Below are 17,076 nucleotides of genomic sequence, written 5' to 3'. Positions count from 1 at the left end.
ACTAGTAAATCTTTAAGTCATGACATACCTGCATAAAGAAGCTTTCGAATACAATGGATCTGCTGTGAAACACATGCTACATACAGAGGTGTTCCTAAATGAGGAAGATCTTGGTCAACATCTATACCCCAGGATATCAGTACTTCCAGACATTCACTGTGACCTGCCAGTACAAAGCACAACAGAGTTTGCTTGACTTCAGTAGGCTGTCTCATAGAGAAAACTGGACACATTTCTTAACAGTATCATTGAGACATTCGTTGACTGCTCCATGTTTGTTCAGCAGGAAACTTTTTACCTCTGCTGGCTGCTTCATGAGTTGGTGAGGGAAGACAGGTCTCCCACTGAGCTTTGGCACCATACTCTAACAGGAGCTCAGCACATGCCGCACTGCCTCTTGAACAGGCGTTAAATAAAGGTGTGACTCCATCAATTGTTGTAGCATTCACCTAGAATATATAAAATCTATTTAAGAACAGAATCGAAAGGTCAATTTCTTAACAGGATATGGTTAGAATTTACATTAAAATACCAATACATAGCTTCGGTGATCAGTCCCTGTCCTCCCACCACACTCCTCAGCTGAAATGAGTTTAAAATTCTTGTTAAACTAAGTTGAATAAACCAAAATACAGCCGGAGTACTCAAAAGCACCCATTCACTTTTGGGCAGCAAATAATTTTCAAAAGTCACTGCACTTAGCTTATTTCATTGATACAAAACCCCTACATTTTGTGTAGTAACGGGATGCTAGGGATCTTCTTTCCACAGCACTGTCAAGACTGCAAAATCCATATTAAATCTGATCATTATTTGCCACTTTTTTCTGTAGTTTTAATCTCCAGGTCGGAGTGATACTCACAGGATGGAGACAAAGCTGATAGTACAGGCTCACTGTTTTCAAACCAACCTCGCCACATCACTGGTTAACTCAGTATGAGAGAATGAGGAGAGAAACTAGGCAAATTTGTGAGGGCTAATACTAAAGTGGCACAGGTATTAGGAGGGAGTTCCTTCCAGGACTCTGGCCTGTCCTCTTCCATGCACTCTCCCACAAACCCATCAGAACAACTAAAAGTACTAAAATATTTCAGACGGAAAAATGAGATTTGTTCTTCCATTTATAGTATCTACGGTTTTGTATCTTTAGAATTCTTGTGCTAGCTGATGTGGAGAGGAATTTGGTTTGGAAACTTTTTTGTTGTTGTTGTTTTTTCTTTCTGTAGTAACACAGACATATCCCACATGGTTCTCAAAACAGAACTGTAAGGACAATAAATATTTCCATCACAAAGATGAGAGATTTGGGAAACTATGCATTTTAACTCTGATGTCAATAGAAATGGTTCTGAAAGTGACCTGTAAACTCCTATTTTTGGGTCCCAGCCTGTGTGAGGAGCAGAGAAGAGCCAGTGCATTTTTGTACTCAGACTGAAGAACCTTAAAAGCACACAGGTGCAGTGTAACTAAAGGCATTATGGAGGTAAAATGAACAGGCTCCTGCAGGCCACTTAAAGCAAAATGAAACCAGTAGAGGGATGCATTCCATTATTTTGAAGAGAAATAATGTAATGAAATTTAGAGATAAGGCTGGTGACACACTGCAAGCAGATTCTCTGCAAGTCATTACTCTGTCCCAGTAGCTACCCATCACTTTTCTTTCACAGCTTTCAATCGACAGCTTATTGTAATTAAATAAGACCAATGCAATTGCAAGCAACAGGGCAATAGAGAGAAATACCAATTAAAAAAACCCCAAACTAATAATTAAGCAATATATTCTTCTCACTTAAACCAAGGTGAATGCTGTAATTCATATATACACACACATAAAAAAAAAAATCCCCAATCCCTTACATTTGCTCCTGCTTCAAGAAGAATTCTTGCACATCCTACATGATCTCCCAGGCAGGCTTCATGAAGTGGAGTTACTTGGTCAATTGTTAGTGTGTCTACATTGTACCCCTAAACAAGACATGAATTACACAAAGATCATACAAAAGCTATTAAGAGTAATTTCCTCATACTACTGTTTGAATTACTTACAACACAATAAACAGGCTTTAAATTCTGTTTGCAATGAATAAGCCTCCAGTGAGTATAAAAAGAATCTTTCATCAATCAATGTATGTAAGTGGCAAGCTTTTTTTTTTTTAAATCAGGAAAAGGAATAGGATTTACAGACTATAAAGATGGAAACAGACAGATGAAATGCATGCTGATAGCACAACAGACATAGAAACAATATGGAATATGGTGAATTCCAATTAGTTATATAGAAAAAGATTTCATTGTGTGGATAGTGAAAACCTGGAACAGGCTCCAGAGACGTTGGTACATCTGCAATCTTTGTGGTCTTTAGAACTCAGCAAGGCCCAAAGTCTGAACCGTCTTGTGATTCTATGATTCCCTAATTTAAGGTCTGAAAGACCTAAATCCCTGAATTTTGAAAAGAAGACAACACTTCTTAAATAGATAAAATCATCAAACTTTTGAATTTCCAATTTTCTGCAGTAGATGTTTGATGCTTAAGAAGTAATAAACTTTGGCTTTCATCAAATGTATTCTGTAGTAAAATTTTTCATTATTGTAGTAGCCAATATGAAAATACTGTAATATTGAAATTTAGTGGTTTACAGTCTCTGCCTTTTGCTATTAACAAAATACATACTTTAAAAAAAAAAAATACCTGGAATCTTTCCAGAATCTTTCCCTCAGCAAGTATCTTCCTGACAGTTCTATTTACCTGAGGGTTAAAGCTACACTGACTTACACCATGCAAGATGGGAAGACTCATACACATTTAGATACAAGTTTGGTAAAAATCTTTTTTGAGGATGGAAGCTTTAAAACATACAGAGCAAATAGTTTAAATATTGACTCATGTTGTATCATATAAATCAAAACTCCTAAATGTGTATTGCTCTGAAAAAAATCAAGTGAAAAAAGCATAGCAAAGCATGCTAAATCTGCATTAATAATCTATGATGACAAATTAAGTAACATTAAAATTGAAAGCAATATTAAGAATACAGCCTTCACCTGTGACAATAAAGTCTTTAGAGACAGAAGACGTCCTTGACTGGCTGCCTCATGCAGAGGTGAGCGATCTGCCCATGAACCTATATAATAACAACATTTATTGAGTAAACCATATGAAGTAGAAGGATTTTGGAATGCATAGAGCAAAGCAGAAAATATGATGCACAGAATGAAGTCCACTGTCCTATGAAGTTAAGTCTTCCTCTTTAGAGACTGTATTTCAAGTTTCTAGACAATAAAAACTGGTCTATTGTTACCTGTAAACATCTATAATAAATGATTATGTGGTACAGAGAAAACAAATATTCATTTTAGCAATCTGGTTTCATGCATCCATCAATTGTCACAGTTCCCACTATTTTTTTTTTGTGTTGTACAATTACTTTGCAAAATTATATAACTTATTTTTGCAGCTGGCATATAGACATTTATAGACCTCAACACATTGGTATTTGAACTTAAACCAGACATTAATCTGCCTGAAAAAGCTGATGTGTATGAAAACCAATATGGAAATCCTTATGCATCATGAGATTAATCTGCAGCTGGTACACAAGTGCAAGGAAAGAAATACAGTGAGGATCATACTTTAAAAAATTGCTATAGCAAAATACAATATTTAGTCCAAGTTCTCGTTCAAATAGGCTATTAGGGCTAAAAATAGTTAGATCTGCTTGTTGTAAAGGTTTGGCATTTATTTTCATTTATCACCCCCAAAAATAGGGGGGAAGGGAAAAGAAAAAGAAAACCATAAAATCCACAAATTCACACACATAACTTCCCCATTCCTTAACTCCCAACCCAGGTTCCAGAGTCATCCTATGTCTCCTGATGAAGAACCAGCCCTTTCCTCCAGAACTAGCCACTGGCAGGTCCCTTCTAGCTAGACTTCCCCCTCCAGGCATAGCTGATACCAATTTTTAGCATGCATTTTACAAATGAAGTTTTGAGAGATTGTGCAAGGAAGAACCATCTTCAAAATGTGTTAGGAATTATCAACATTTATTCTTGTTAGAAGAAAATCACAATAACTGTAAAATGCTAATCAGTCATGTGAGTTATATCCAGCCCTCCAACATCCCTGAAGAAGTGTAGAGAGAAATAGCTAAGTATGATGAATTGTTAACAATGGTAGATGAATTTCCAATGTTTGACTTTGTCAGTTGCAACAAGCTAGGACTGCCTGCAAAACAAGTTACTGCATGTTTATTTTATGTATGTGCACACACTGTTCCCTGTTGTTTTACTTAACCTTTTTACTTTACGTATATTGAACATAATATTTTGCAATTCTTATTGCTAGCCAGAATAACAGTTAAAACAAACAAACAACAAAACCACAAGAACACAAAACAAAGTGATTGGGTTTTCAAGGGGCGTTATACTACAAAAACCGAGCTGAGAAATATTAAAGTGCCCTGATTTAGATACAACATCAGTATTTTCTCTGTCATCTCAATAAGAATTATCCTATTGTAGGCTGGATTTGTACAATCACAATGAAGATTTTGACCACTGTTTACTTCCCTGATATCTGAACCAAAACTCAAGTCATTCTAATTCAAATTAATTAGATCACTGAAGTTTTCCTGGCAGCTGCAAAGTTCTTCAAAAATAAGGCTGCTTTTGAAGTACTTTTCCCCCCCCACTGTCTCTACAGATGACGACTCCTCTCTCTTGACAGTATCCTACTCCTAAATTAACAGGAGAAAAATATGTAATAGAATTGTTAAGTGTCATAAAGTTTTTAGGCTCATTAAATACTCTGGACATTTTTGTAGCTATGTATTGCTCTAAATAAAATAATTTCAATTCCCTCTTGTATTGTTCAGAAAAATATCTGTTAATGTTATTATTCCAGTGATATTTGAGAACAAAATGTGTTGTGTCTGTTTGTGAGCTCTGTTTTACACCTAGACATACCTTTATGCCCCCCATCTTCATGTAGAAACATCCAGCAGCAGTTTCTGCTCAATCCATTAAATACAAAATAATTGCATCATCTCTACTAGAAATTAAATCTGAATGTAAGATGCTGTAAAAATATTTTGTGCATACCGAGTTTGGGAAAAAACTTTCACATTCCAACTGATTTATCAGTAAGGACAGTAATTCATTGTAAGATACCACAAGGATGAGAATATGTTCAAAATAAATACATATCATAAATAAACATCAAAGGTGTCTTAAAACAAATTCTGTCTAGATTGCTGCCTTCTGTTAATCTCCAAACTTGCTATGTCTTCCTCCAAGCAAGCATTAACAAGAATCTAAATGAGGAACTTTTTTCATTCACTGTTGTGTGTAACAGCAGTATTAGCAAACAAGTCTGTTCCAAAACTGTTAATGCATTAATTCCCTACTAATGTTGTCTCTGACAGATACTGAATACAAAGTATCTCTAAATATATTTAGAAGCCACATTAGTTCCAAGTTCCCTAGTGTATAGTTCGCCAGAAAGTGCAACCTACATTGCTTTGTAAACACTAACTAAAGAATGCAGAAATGTATTCGCTGTATTAAGAGGCAAAGTTAAAACAAATTACAAAGTAGCATACAATACCTAAATCTCCATCTCCCCATGGCACTTCCAGCCAATTGCAATTATAAATTCTACTCATTTCTTTCACTCTGGAAAATAAAAATAAAAAAAAAAGTAAAAAAAAAAATAATAAATCTGTTCTTGCTAGTTGGGCCTGTGCTTAATATAGACCAGCTGTGTTTGGAAGGGCATCAGCAGCTCACTGTAATATGAACTTTCATTCTTCAACAAGCACAACTTTGAAGATACAAGTATAAACAAATCGCCAGTAATTTTTCTTATGCTAAAGGACTGTAGGCCTTTTTATTAATTTTTCACAGTTCTTTCTTTAACATAAAATCTTCAAAGTGCTGCCAGTATCCATGCATTTACCTCCCAGGACAGATGAACTGGAATTTCAACACACGAGAAACTCGGTGACATCAAGAGTACCTCAAGTGAACAAGAACTCAGGGCAAACTCCTTAATTTTTAACCTTGTGCAATGAGGCAAATTATTTTTATCTTTCAAAATCATTATTAGTACATAGATTTGTAAGGGAAGCATTGCCAAATGTTTCTATGTTATTTTACTACTTACTCAAAATAGACTTAGAAAAGAAATATGCTTAGATATTCTGAACATATTTCAAATGTTATTTGATCCATAGGCTGAACTGTGCTTCTTTTAGCAGTTCACTATTGCTTCAGTTACCCTCTAAACATTTCTTTGGTTGTTAAATTGGGGTTTTGACAACAACTCTCAAAAGTGAAAATCCCCCAAAATGGAGATTTTCAATTCTTACTTGGATCCATCTCTAAGTCATTAATATTTTCTTCATATTTTACTACAGACTTCACTCCTTTACATCCATCTGCAATTACCTGCAAGTCATTCTTGCAGTTATGATAGCAGTCAAATACTAAGTAAAAATATTTTCTTGAAAGTCACTAATTCCAGCTATCCCATCCTTTTGTTTTCATTTCTAAAAATTTGTGTAGTCTTAGACAGCGCCTCCCCACCCCACAAACAAACAAACAATCCACAAAACCAAACCAAACCAACCAACCAACCAACAATATAAAAGGTAGATTAAGAAGTTGGATTTTCATAACAAGGAGGGCTGGAAATAAAGTCTTCTCACTCAGTTCACTAGGGGAAGATTTGTGCCAGTGATTAGCATTATAAAGGTACTGCTCTAAGAGTAAATAGATGACAGCGCCATCCTCAGAAGAAGCAGTATTATGAGACAAGAACTGAAAATAGAAGCCTGCCACAGTTCATTATTGGGAGACGAGGAACAGACTATTTGGAAAGTGTTGTAGCTAATATTATTTCTGCAAAACTAACAAATGCTCTGTATTTAGCTCATTAGTGTTACCTTTTATTCCGTTAAGACATATTTTGAGTGGTAGCTGAAGCAGAAAAGCTGTGCTACATTATAGTCCCAAGATCACCAGGCTCATTTCACTCCGGTTATTAAAACTTCATGATATTTTGTATATATAATTGAGCTCTAACAGATTTTTACTGTGGCACTATAAAATGACCCATTTGTCTAAAGCCCTTGCACTATAAATAAGTGTGTCATCTACTTAATCGATGTTTGATGTTAAAAGCTATTGAAAAGAATCTTAAGGATTTAAAAGTTAGCAGATATGATTAGATATGACCAACAAAATAGAAGCCACTTCTTCTTCACAAGTGAAATTCCAAAGCAACAACACTGATGAACCCAAAAAGAATCAGAATTTAAGCTAGAAATCGTTAACATTTCTGAGAGCGAAAATGTAGTTCAAGTGGCTTTAAAATAAATTTCAACACTTCAAATAATCTTTAAAGAAAATTATATAATATATAAATATATACACCTATGCATGCAAAATATGAAACCTTGATTGGCTCAAACCAATCTTCCTTCCATGGTCTGTCATCATTAGACTTTCAAAATTTGGTGATTTAATTTCAAGTGCAAGTGTCAATGCCTTCCTAGACTTGAAAAGCATACAAAACAATTTATTTTACCACACAGCTCTGTTTACAGTGCACCACAATACATGACCACACATTAGTTTTGTCAGCCCAGTGTCATATTCTATGGAGTTAGCATGAAAATTATTTTGTGCCTGTGTATCTAGCACCATCTCTCACTCTTAGCTATGCAAACTACAAACTCACTATGACACTGTTTACATTCTTAATTATTTTTTTCTCCATGATATTCTCCCAGTAACAAAAGAGTGCTCCAAACACTTTGCTGAGTCTATCTTCACAAAATAGTGTGGATAGATGCTACTGTAACTAAGGAACCAAAAGACGAAAAGTTTTAATGCTCAAATTGTAAACCCAATCTCATACCCTATTTTTTTCCAGGACACTCAAACATTTGAGTGTACACTGAAAGCTTAGTTTAATTATGGTTATGAGAACTTTCAGCTTCTGAAATTTCAACCCCTAGGTAATAATAACCATGATGAGTCAAGGAAATTTTAAGTTAGGTGATAGGTCTTAAAACATGCAGGTGCCACAGCAAAGGCAAGAACTGAATTTTCCATTAGGGATGTTAAAACATCAACCCTTTTTCTCACTATCCAATAAATGCATTCTAATCTTTGCAGCATACAAAAAAACATAGGATGTATTTTTTCTAAGTATAAACATAACACATCCTCAGAACAATTCTATCATGTACATCAAAGGAAGAAAGGCATTTGTAAAAAGTACAGCATGTGGCTGTGTTGTCAGATACTGCGTTATAATGCATAAGAAGGTCAAATCAGCATGGCGGAGGCAACATTACTTTTAACAGTTCCTAAATGTTGAGTACTTTGGCATGGCAGTTTAACATACTTTTCTCACAGAAACATGGTCATTAAATGGTATTAAAAATCCTTTTAAAAAGCCCATAACAGTAATATCCAAGTATAGCTTGCTTGGTTCCCAACAGAAGTAGCATTATGCTATGAGCAGGCAATGGCAATGATGATGGCAGTGGCAGCAGCAGTTGCTGCTGGCCCTGTGCCAGGCCTTGCACACACAGCAGTGTGTCAGACCCCTTCATCACATGAAAGCACAGCAACCACTCTCCTGTCCATTGCTCATGCATGGTTCCATTTTTCCATCTTCTTGAAAGATCAACAACTGGCTGGATATTTTTCTATCTGAATGTAGGTTACAAACTCTGTGTGCCATAGTTAGAGTGCCAAGGTCTAAAATCATCTTCTAAATTCAGTAATCCATCAGACCCACATCAAATTTGATATGAGTACATGGAGCAGCTGGTAGTACTCTTAGGCTGTTATTTCCTTGGACAAGTCACTAGAAAAAAAGTAAAGGATTTTCAGTGGCCTTCCCAACTAGAAGGTGACAGAAAAGACATATGAACATTATTGGCTGGGTTCAGCCTCCAGATGACATCTGCCTGGAATAATGTTTCTCAAATGCAGTCTCAACAAGCAATTTTCCTCAAGGTGTGCCCAGAAGTCTCACTATTTTCCCAGTCTGCCAAAGACTAAATGCATCACATGGCCTAACCCTTAGCCTTCAAAGCAAGACCCAGCTGGGCAGCAAAGCTGGGCCTAGCATGCCTATCCTTGCCACATCCAGGAGACTTTGATCAAATAGCCCAGTGGATGACCCTCAAGTCAGTAGGCTGAAGGCCTTTTCCTAGTCTGACTCTATCCTTTTGCCCTTCTACTAAAGCTTACCACGACATACTCCATCTCCAGCATCACTTTTAGGCCATTTTCCATTTCATTATATACTCCATCGCAGAACAACTTTCTCACTGCTCTGCAAGGGCACCTAAGTAGCAACCCCTGGTTTGGATTCCTCCACAGCTGGGAACAGAGAGGGAAGATAGGAGCCTCCTTCCAACTGGATATTAGATATACCTGTTATTCAAGGGAACTGCAACAATCAGAAGCCTCAGCTGTAACAGAGATCTGTATCAGTAAATACACATGCCCAATTTGGCAATCACAACGAGGCCGTAAGTAGCAGAAGTGTGTTAAGATGGATTCTTCAGAAAATGTTACTTTTTGTATTTTAATGTGATTTGGAAAGTTTAAAAGTCTAACTCTGGCTATTCCTTTGTAAGTGGCAAAAGAGCACACTGAACCACATCAAGGGGTGGCTATTGTTAACATGGATAAAATTTCAGTATAGATTAGAAAATCTTAGGCCAAAGAGTGAACAGTATGAGGGCAAAAGACACACCGCTTATTAAAGCTGATGAATAAATACAGCCTTACAATACTACTGCATTTAATTACCTGGGAAGCTATGCTAACTGTTGCTCCAATTATTAAATATTGCTTAATTCTAGAACTAGCAATACTGGAAATGAGCAAAGGTATTTGAAGAGTAACCCTGGTTCCTAGAACATATAGCTTCATTTCACATGGTAAATTCATAATTATTTTTATGCACAATATATTTAATCTCTCTTTCCTTTCTCCTCCTTTCCTTGACTATGTTAACATTTCCAGCTTTAAATTTGATATTATATTATCCTGATTTTCAAGTTTTATTTCCTTTTTAGTTTTTTGGTTTCACATTGATGCCTTATGATGTGCAATATTAATTGGAATAACCAAAAAAAAAGTAAAAAATTATCAGACCCTTACAAACTGGTATTATGAAAATAATTGGAAAATATGGCACAGACAATAGCAGTCCAAAACATTTCTCATATAATAGAATTTGTTCCTCATTGCTGAATATGACAGTGTCCAGCAACTTAAATACCTCCTAAGTACTTCTCTATGCAATTACATCTGTCTTCAGTATTTTAATACAAGACAACAATTCCATCACTTGTAGTTTCTCCACTGCTTCCTGTTACAATTACATATCAAATTTTCTTTACATACGGAGTTATACATGAAGCTTACTCCCCCCTCCTTTTATTCCCCGTTGTAAACAATTAGCCTTCCGTATCCAGTTACCTTGTAACAGGAGAGAAAAAGTCAGGGAAGCCAAGCCTTAAACACTTGCATAAAACAAATAGGGCAGATAAGCATGAAAAAGGCATTTCAGAACAGATGATAAGAGTGTATAAAGAACAAAAATAGCTTCAACACACTTATGTTAACCCATGCAATACAATAAAGTGCCACTAACATAGCCATGCTATGCTATAGCCATTACAGCTAGGAAAAAGAAAACAAACAAACAAACAAAAACAACCACCCACAAACACACATAACAAAAACCAGTTTAGAGCTAGAACATCGTAAGCTGCATCGGTTTAGCATATTTCTGTACTTGGTTTCCGAAATGGCTGCTATACTAACCTTGGCTGGTCAGAATACCCCAGCTAGCTTTTCGTTTCACAGGACACTCCCCTATACTTTCTAGGCGTCTTTTGGGGAGATTCTGGCTTTGGTTTGTTGTCATTATTTCTTCATTTCTTGAAGAAAGCCTGTCTTTCATTGGTGCAGGTACTCTGCTCTGACGAACATCCACAGACTGATTGCTACCACCTTTTTTTTCCTCCTCTCGATTTTTCACAGAGAATCTTGCTGTACTTAGTGTAGAATGCCTATAACACTGAAATCCATTCAGTAACATTTACTAGCTTGGACTAGTGAGTACATGGTGGGGGAAGGGAAGAACTGCTCTAGCATTTTCTATTTTTAAAACAGAGAAAGAATCAGCTTAGCTACAGCATGAGTCTTAACTATTTACATGATTTAAATGGAAAAGTGTTGATTTTTTAATCATTTATCAACAAAAACAAATCAGATTCTTAAAGCATAAGTATTCAATGCATTGTTACTTGAATAACAAGCAACCTAAAAAAAAAAGAAAAATTAAAACTGCTTTATGAGAATGCAAAATTATTTTATTAATAGAAGGGATAATTATTACTGCATCAAGCTTTACTCATAAGTAACTTGCAGTAAAAAGAGATTTTGGAATTCAGAAGGATCCATGAAACTGTGAAATATTTCTGTGGGGGGTTTTTATTGTTGTTTTTCATGATGGTGGTTGGTTGCTTGTTTTGGGGAAGGGGGTTGTGTGGGTTTTTTTGTGTGTGCATGTTGGGGTTTTTTATGGCTTTTTGGTTTTGGGTTGTTTTTGTTTGTGGCTTTTCTATTTGTCTTCCTGTTTGTGGGGGTTTGTTTGTTTTGGTGGTTTTTTTCTTCATTGGTTGGTTAGTTGCTTTGGAGGGTTGTTTTTTTTTACATAGGGGACAATGTACTGTACAGCCACCAACTAGAAACTACATCTTCAATATATAAAAGCATAGTTTGACTAACAAAAAAAACTAACCAAACAAAAAAGATTAAAATATTTCACTGGTTACTTTGAAAGTGTGATCCAACTCTGCAAGTAAGGCTTTAGAGTCTTGTCAGAAAGAGGACAAGTAAGTTTGGTTTTTTTTTCTGTATAACAGCAAAAAAGAAGGCAAAAGATTAGCAGCAAAACAATTTTCTTTGTTATTAAGTATTACACTGATGCTACACAACAGAAGCCTGCAGGGATAAACAAGCCATGATAAAATTCCAGCATGAATTCCATAAAGAGGACAGTGATTTCTCTGCATCAGTAACATGTTAACATGCCACCTTTGCCTCCCTGCCACTTCTTTCTAGAATTTCCTCACTATCCTCTTCTACTGATATAAAAACTATCTCTTGCAGTTTTTTAAAAAATGAAATTAACATTTCTGGGGTTCATTAGTACTATTCCTTTCAGATACCTGTCAAAAAATTAAACCCTAAGATACTGAAATAATACATAGTTATTTAATGAAATGTTTTGCATCCTTGTTGTTTTTCATAAAGAGAAAAAACAGATGCAAGCTTATAGTTGTGTAGGGCAAGGGGTAGAAAGAAGCAAGAGCAGCTGCAAATTTCACCTTGAAATTACAGCACACGAGAACTGCCCTACTGGAATGGCACTCTTTACAGAACAGAAGCAGGTGGGCTACTGCTATTCTCACGAAAGAGAACAAGATGGCACTCTCACAGACTTTCTGCTGCTTTCAGAAAACTGTTCTGCTCAGGCTTTATCTAGCTGAATGAAATAGAGTATCTCAGAGACTGAAATAAACACTTCTACACATCCAGCAATCAGACTCTGAAACTTGAACAGAACTTTTGATAAAGGGCTTTTATAAAAAGTCCATTATAAATGTATCACTTTAATGCTAGAATTACTTGTTAAATTCTAGTGTTTTCTTCAAGTAAACAAATACTGGAAAATTAATTAACAGGCAAGCTTACTAACAATATGCATACACATGTCTGTGTCAGGAAGACAAGAGCACTGTTCTCCAAGTGAGAAATAACTGATGACAACATGCCACCCTCAAGGTAAAGGTACTAGTGAAAGATTGTCTATTCCAGAGACACTTGCCACTCACTATTATTAAGTTACTGTGAATATTTTCAAGGACATCAGAATGCAATATATAAAAATGTGCACTTCCCCCCCCCCCCCCAATGCTTTAAGCCAAAGATCATCCCATTCAGGACTCCACAAGCAACTTTTCACTAAATTCTGCTAGGCACAACCATTCATCCACCAGGCAAAAGCCATTAAAAAAAACCAAACCTCTATTGAAACAGTACATAAGTAAAACCAAAACACTAAAACCCAGAAACAACAAACCACAAAACCAAACCCAACCAAACAAAAAAAACCCAAATCAAACACAAACCAAAAAACCCCAGACAACGACCAAAAAACCCACAACAACCAACCAACCAAAACAAACAAATCCATGAAGTCAACAGCAGAAATCCTAAAATGTATTCAAAATATACTTGAGATGTGATATGCAGTTAAAACTGTGGAACAATACTGAAAAACCTGCTATTTTGCTTCCACCTCAAACGTGGAATTTCTGGATGATCTTCTGCAAGTCAGCCATCCATGCACTGGGTTGCATCAACCACAAAAATAAAAATCAGTATCTCTCAATCTCATTAGATAGTGAAACTATTAATATTTGAAACTACCTGGGCTTGGTAGTCAGATTCTGTTCTTCAGATTTTTCTCTGCAGAACACACTGAAACATGCCCAAAATCCACCATAAAACCCTCTAACAGAAATTTAAGTATCATAGTATGTAGAAAATACAGTAAGTCACTACTTTTTCTGTCTTGCCACACAAGCAATCAGGGACAGTATTTAATTACTCATAGAAGCCGTGCAGCTACCTGAGGGAAAGCAGGCAGGGGAAGGGCAGGATACTAGTCTGAGACTTAAGGAAAACTGGAAGATTTTACTGATGAGTTTGTAATTCTGAATTCATTTAGCAGACAAGCTTTAAATAAACCACTATGTTGCACATCAGTTCATAATTAGTTCTATTCAACTTTTACAGTGTAGGGGAGAAATTATGAATGGAAACTTTCAAGTGATTTTCTTCACAATCTTTTTTTCCCCCCAGATCTTTATTTTTAAAAACGTCAGTACAGTTTCAACCTTTCCATGTCAGCAAATAGCTCTACGTTTACTCTACAGAGGCAGCAGTTCTTAACAGGTAGGAATGAAAATGGAAAATTTTTGTTCCTCCCTTTCAATGGTAAATTCATTCCATTTTGAAGACTGTTCTTAAGGCAATAACAATGCAATTTGGGTAGCACCAAAAAAAGTCTTAATGAAAACAAGCCAAAAAACCCCAGACATGTTTCAATACATGATACAGGCCAAAGCACAACATTATGAACTCTAATAACAACCATTTATCTTTGGGAAAAACAGACAAAATTGTACTGTTTTTAAATGTCTCAGCTCAGCATTTGCGTGCAACTTTCCTCAAGCCAACTAACTGGCGAGGTGACTCACTTCCCCAATTCTTCTGTACTTTCAGATTCACTCTACTTTTATGACCAGGATTATTATGGAGTCGCAACAATTGCACAGAGTATGCCACACCAAATTCTGGGACAGGACTAGAAACTGCCTCTTCCTGCTGATGTCATCCACAAACTAAAACCATGAAGCTGAAATGGTCTCAGTCCCAGTACCCCAAGAGCTGCCTGTCGTTTGACATTTCCAGACATGAACAAGCAGAGGTCTTTAACGTTCCTCCCTGCTACAAGACAAGATAAAGCAAGTTTTAGAAATAATTATAGAAATGTGGTTACTGACAACATCAGAGCACCCTAAAAGGCTACAGTAGCCACTCTTACACCCCGCAGTGCCAACTCAGTGACAAGGAACTTAAATGCACCACAAAAGCACAGCGATAAAGCTCTAGGACCAGGACAGAGAAAGGACTGGAACAATTTAATTATTTTTTTTTTTCCCAAACATATTCATGCATAAAGACATACTTCATGGCCAATACAATGAAAAATCATCAGCAAACAGAAACTTGGGCATTAGCCAGGTGTCACCAGCCGAGTACTCAGTGCTCCACATCTTGACAAATGCCAGCAGATATGTACACAATATTTAAAATGTAATTAGTTATTAAGCATAAAATGACATTTCCCTATGCCACTATAAAGCACTAAAAAAGCCTAATACATACTCCTGCTCTTTATACAGTATCATCACTGTCCTTTAGCTGGAAAGACAAATTATTATTACCAGTACTACTACTAGGGTAGCAACAGCATGGATGGCTAGTACTTCCCCTGCCTCTTCCCCTGAGATGTTTCACAGTTGCTAGGCCTTGTGTCTATGGATGTTGGGAATCAGAATGGTAAGTTAAGAAAATATTAAAAATTCTGATACGATACAGGCATCTGCCAGCTCCCAGGGAAGTCAAATATGGAACAATGACACATCTACTACATTTCTTGGCTTGTGGATTTGCAACGTGTGCCCGCCAAACCTCTTCATGCAGACAGGCAGTGGTAACAGTTATTTGCTGGTGGTGGACTAAAGTAAAACAAATCACAGCAGTCAAGCTGATGAATCCAACCAAATCAGCTACCAAGTATACCTGGGCTTCAGATAGAGACAGAGAAGAAAGACACAAGGCATGAGACCAGAGGTCAGTATGGGAGTGGTATAGAGAACCATGAAGTGAATCTTCAGACAATTGGCATGAGACAACAGCTGTAAAGAGAGAGATCATATCTATTGCAAGAAAGACTAGACATAGCAAAGAGTAACATCCATTAGTGCAACAGATGCAGCATACCATAATGGATTTATGACCAACCAGCCAGCACTGCTGCAGTCATGAATAGAGTTCTGTACTTAGGCACGCAGTGCATTCCCCCGAAGCCATCATCACTGGCAGAAGTTCAGTCACAGCTTGCCTGCATTGCAAATGTTTGAAAACATTCTTTACAGGGAGTATGAATAGCAGAACCCTGGCCATAATAAATCTATGGCTGAGAGAAGGTACAGCATCTTCTGGGAGCTGTGCTATTTTGGTTTTGCCCTGTTGCCTTATATCCCACTGCTGATAAAAACCCAAACAAACAAAAAACCCCAAACCAAACAACAAAAACCCAACCAACCCCCCCACACACACACCACCAAAACAGGGCAGATTGTATGTTTGAGCTTTCCCCAGTACTGGAGTTTCCTAAAGGCTTTTCTTCAAGAATAGTTGTATTTAAGACTTTGCAATCAGATTGCTGCAGGATTAGCTTTTAAATCTTATCACAATGCATCTTTAAAAATCCAGCTTTTAATTTCGTGCTTGTTTGTAGTTCAAAAGTTTATTATTCATTTAATCCAGAAAAATAAAGACATCAATTGAAGGGGATTTCTGTGGTAGTAAACTTCAAAATGTGCACATTGAGCAAGCCAATAGGACCTAGGTTGGTGACAAAGTCCATCTTCAGAAAAGGCACATTGTTCAAGGAGGCACACAGTACTGACTGTAAAATATAGCTTGTGGTAAATGGTCTTTTTAAGGAGCATCTGACATACAAATACAGATATAAGTATAAAAACAAACAAGCAAATAAAAAACCCAAAACAAACAAAAAACCCAAACCACAGAGAAATACACATGACAGGGTATCTCAGTTCCTTTCAAATAAGCAAGTATGCAAACAGGCTTTATCAGATATATTCACTAGAAGTTCCCGTGGCCTCAGAGATTTTCTTTAAGTTAAGGGAAGATTCAGTGCTTGGGTTTTGTTGCTGGAAATAGGTCAGGGCTCTGGCCATGTCAGACTAGTTGCATCATATAACTCTCACCAAAATCCCCTTAAGATAGATTATGTTCTTCAGAGGAGAATGGTTCTGGTATCTTGTTAACATGTGGTGTCACCTACTTCGTTCTAAGCAAGTGTCCTCATGAGATTTTGAAGTGTAACTCTTCCTTGGCAGTTATTTGTCATAGTAGGCAAAGTTAGCATAGGAGAGAAGGTGATGAGCTCCATCAAAAAACATCCCTTCTGAACTTTCAAAAAGGAACATGCAGACTATCTTAACTATTTCTTCACCATTAGCTTATGTGCTGCATATTAAAATAAAAGCTAAATGTGGCACCTTACACAAGTGGTATGGTGAGTAAGTATGCCATACAATATTCCTGTCATTACTAAATGAATCTCCATTGTATCCAGGAAGCTAGTAA

The 17,076-nt window shown here is 36.6% G+C and overlaps 1 protein-coding gene across 6 annotated transcripts in view; it reads right to left on the bottom strand.

Annotated features, from left to right (window-relative positions):
• Positions 1-17,076, bottom strand: part of ASB5 (ankyrin repeat and SOCS box containing 5) — a 38,229-nt gene that overhangs the window by 4,804 nt on the left and 16,349 nt on the right. For 3 of the 6 annotated variants that reach the window (XM_068137039.1, XM_068137038.1, XM_068137041.1), the window contains 4 exons: positions 3,043-3,122; positions 1,858-1,965; positions 299-449; positions 29-163 (listed from right to left, as the gene is read on the bottom strand). In XM_068137039.1, the coding sequence (XP_067993140.1) occupies positions 29-163; positions 299-449; positions 1,858-1,965; positions 3,043-3,122 (474 nt within the window). Of the gene's footprint in view, positions 1-28; positions 164-298; positions 450-1,857; positions 1,966-3,042; positions 3,123-5,605; positions 5,674-10,860; positions 11,162-17,076 lie in introns of those variants that run through there. The other 3 variants (XM_068137043.1, XM_068137042.1, XM_068137037.1) reach the window with 2 other exon arrangements.

This window comes from Melanerpes formicivorus, unplaced genomic scaffold, assembly GCF_026170545.1.
Source record: "Melanerpes formicivorus ecotype bairdi unplaced genomic scaffold, bMelFor1.0.p_v2 SCAF_4, whole genome shotgun sequence".
NCBI lineage: Eukaryota > Metazoa > Chordata > Aves > Piciformes > Picidae > Melanerpes > Melanerpes formicivorus.
The sequence above is the reverse complement of the archived record's forward strand: the minus strand, read 5'-3'. Positions and strand labels throughout refer to the sequence as shown.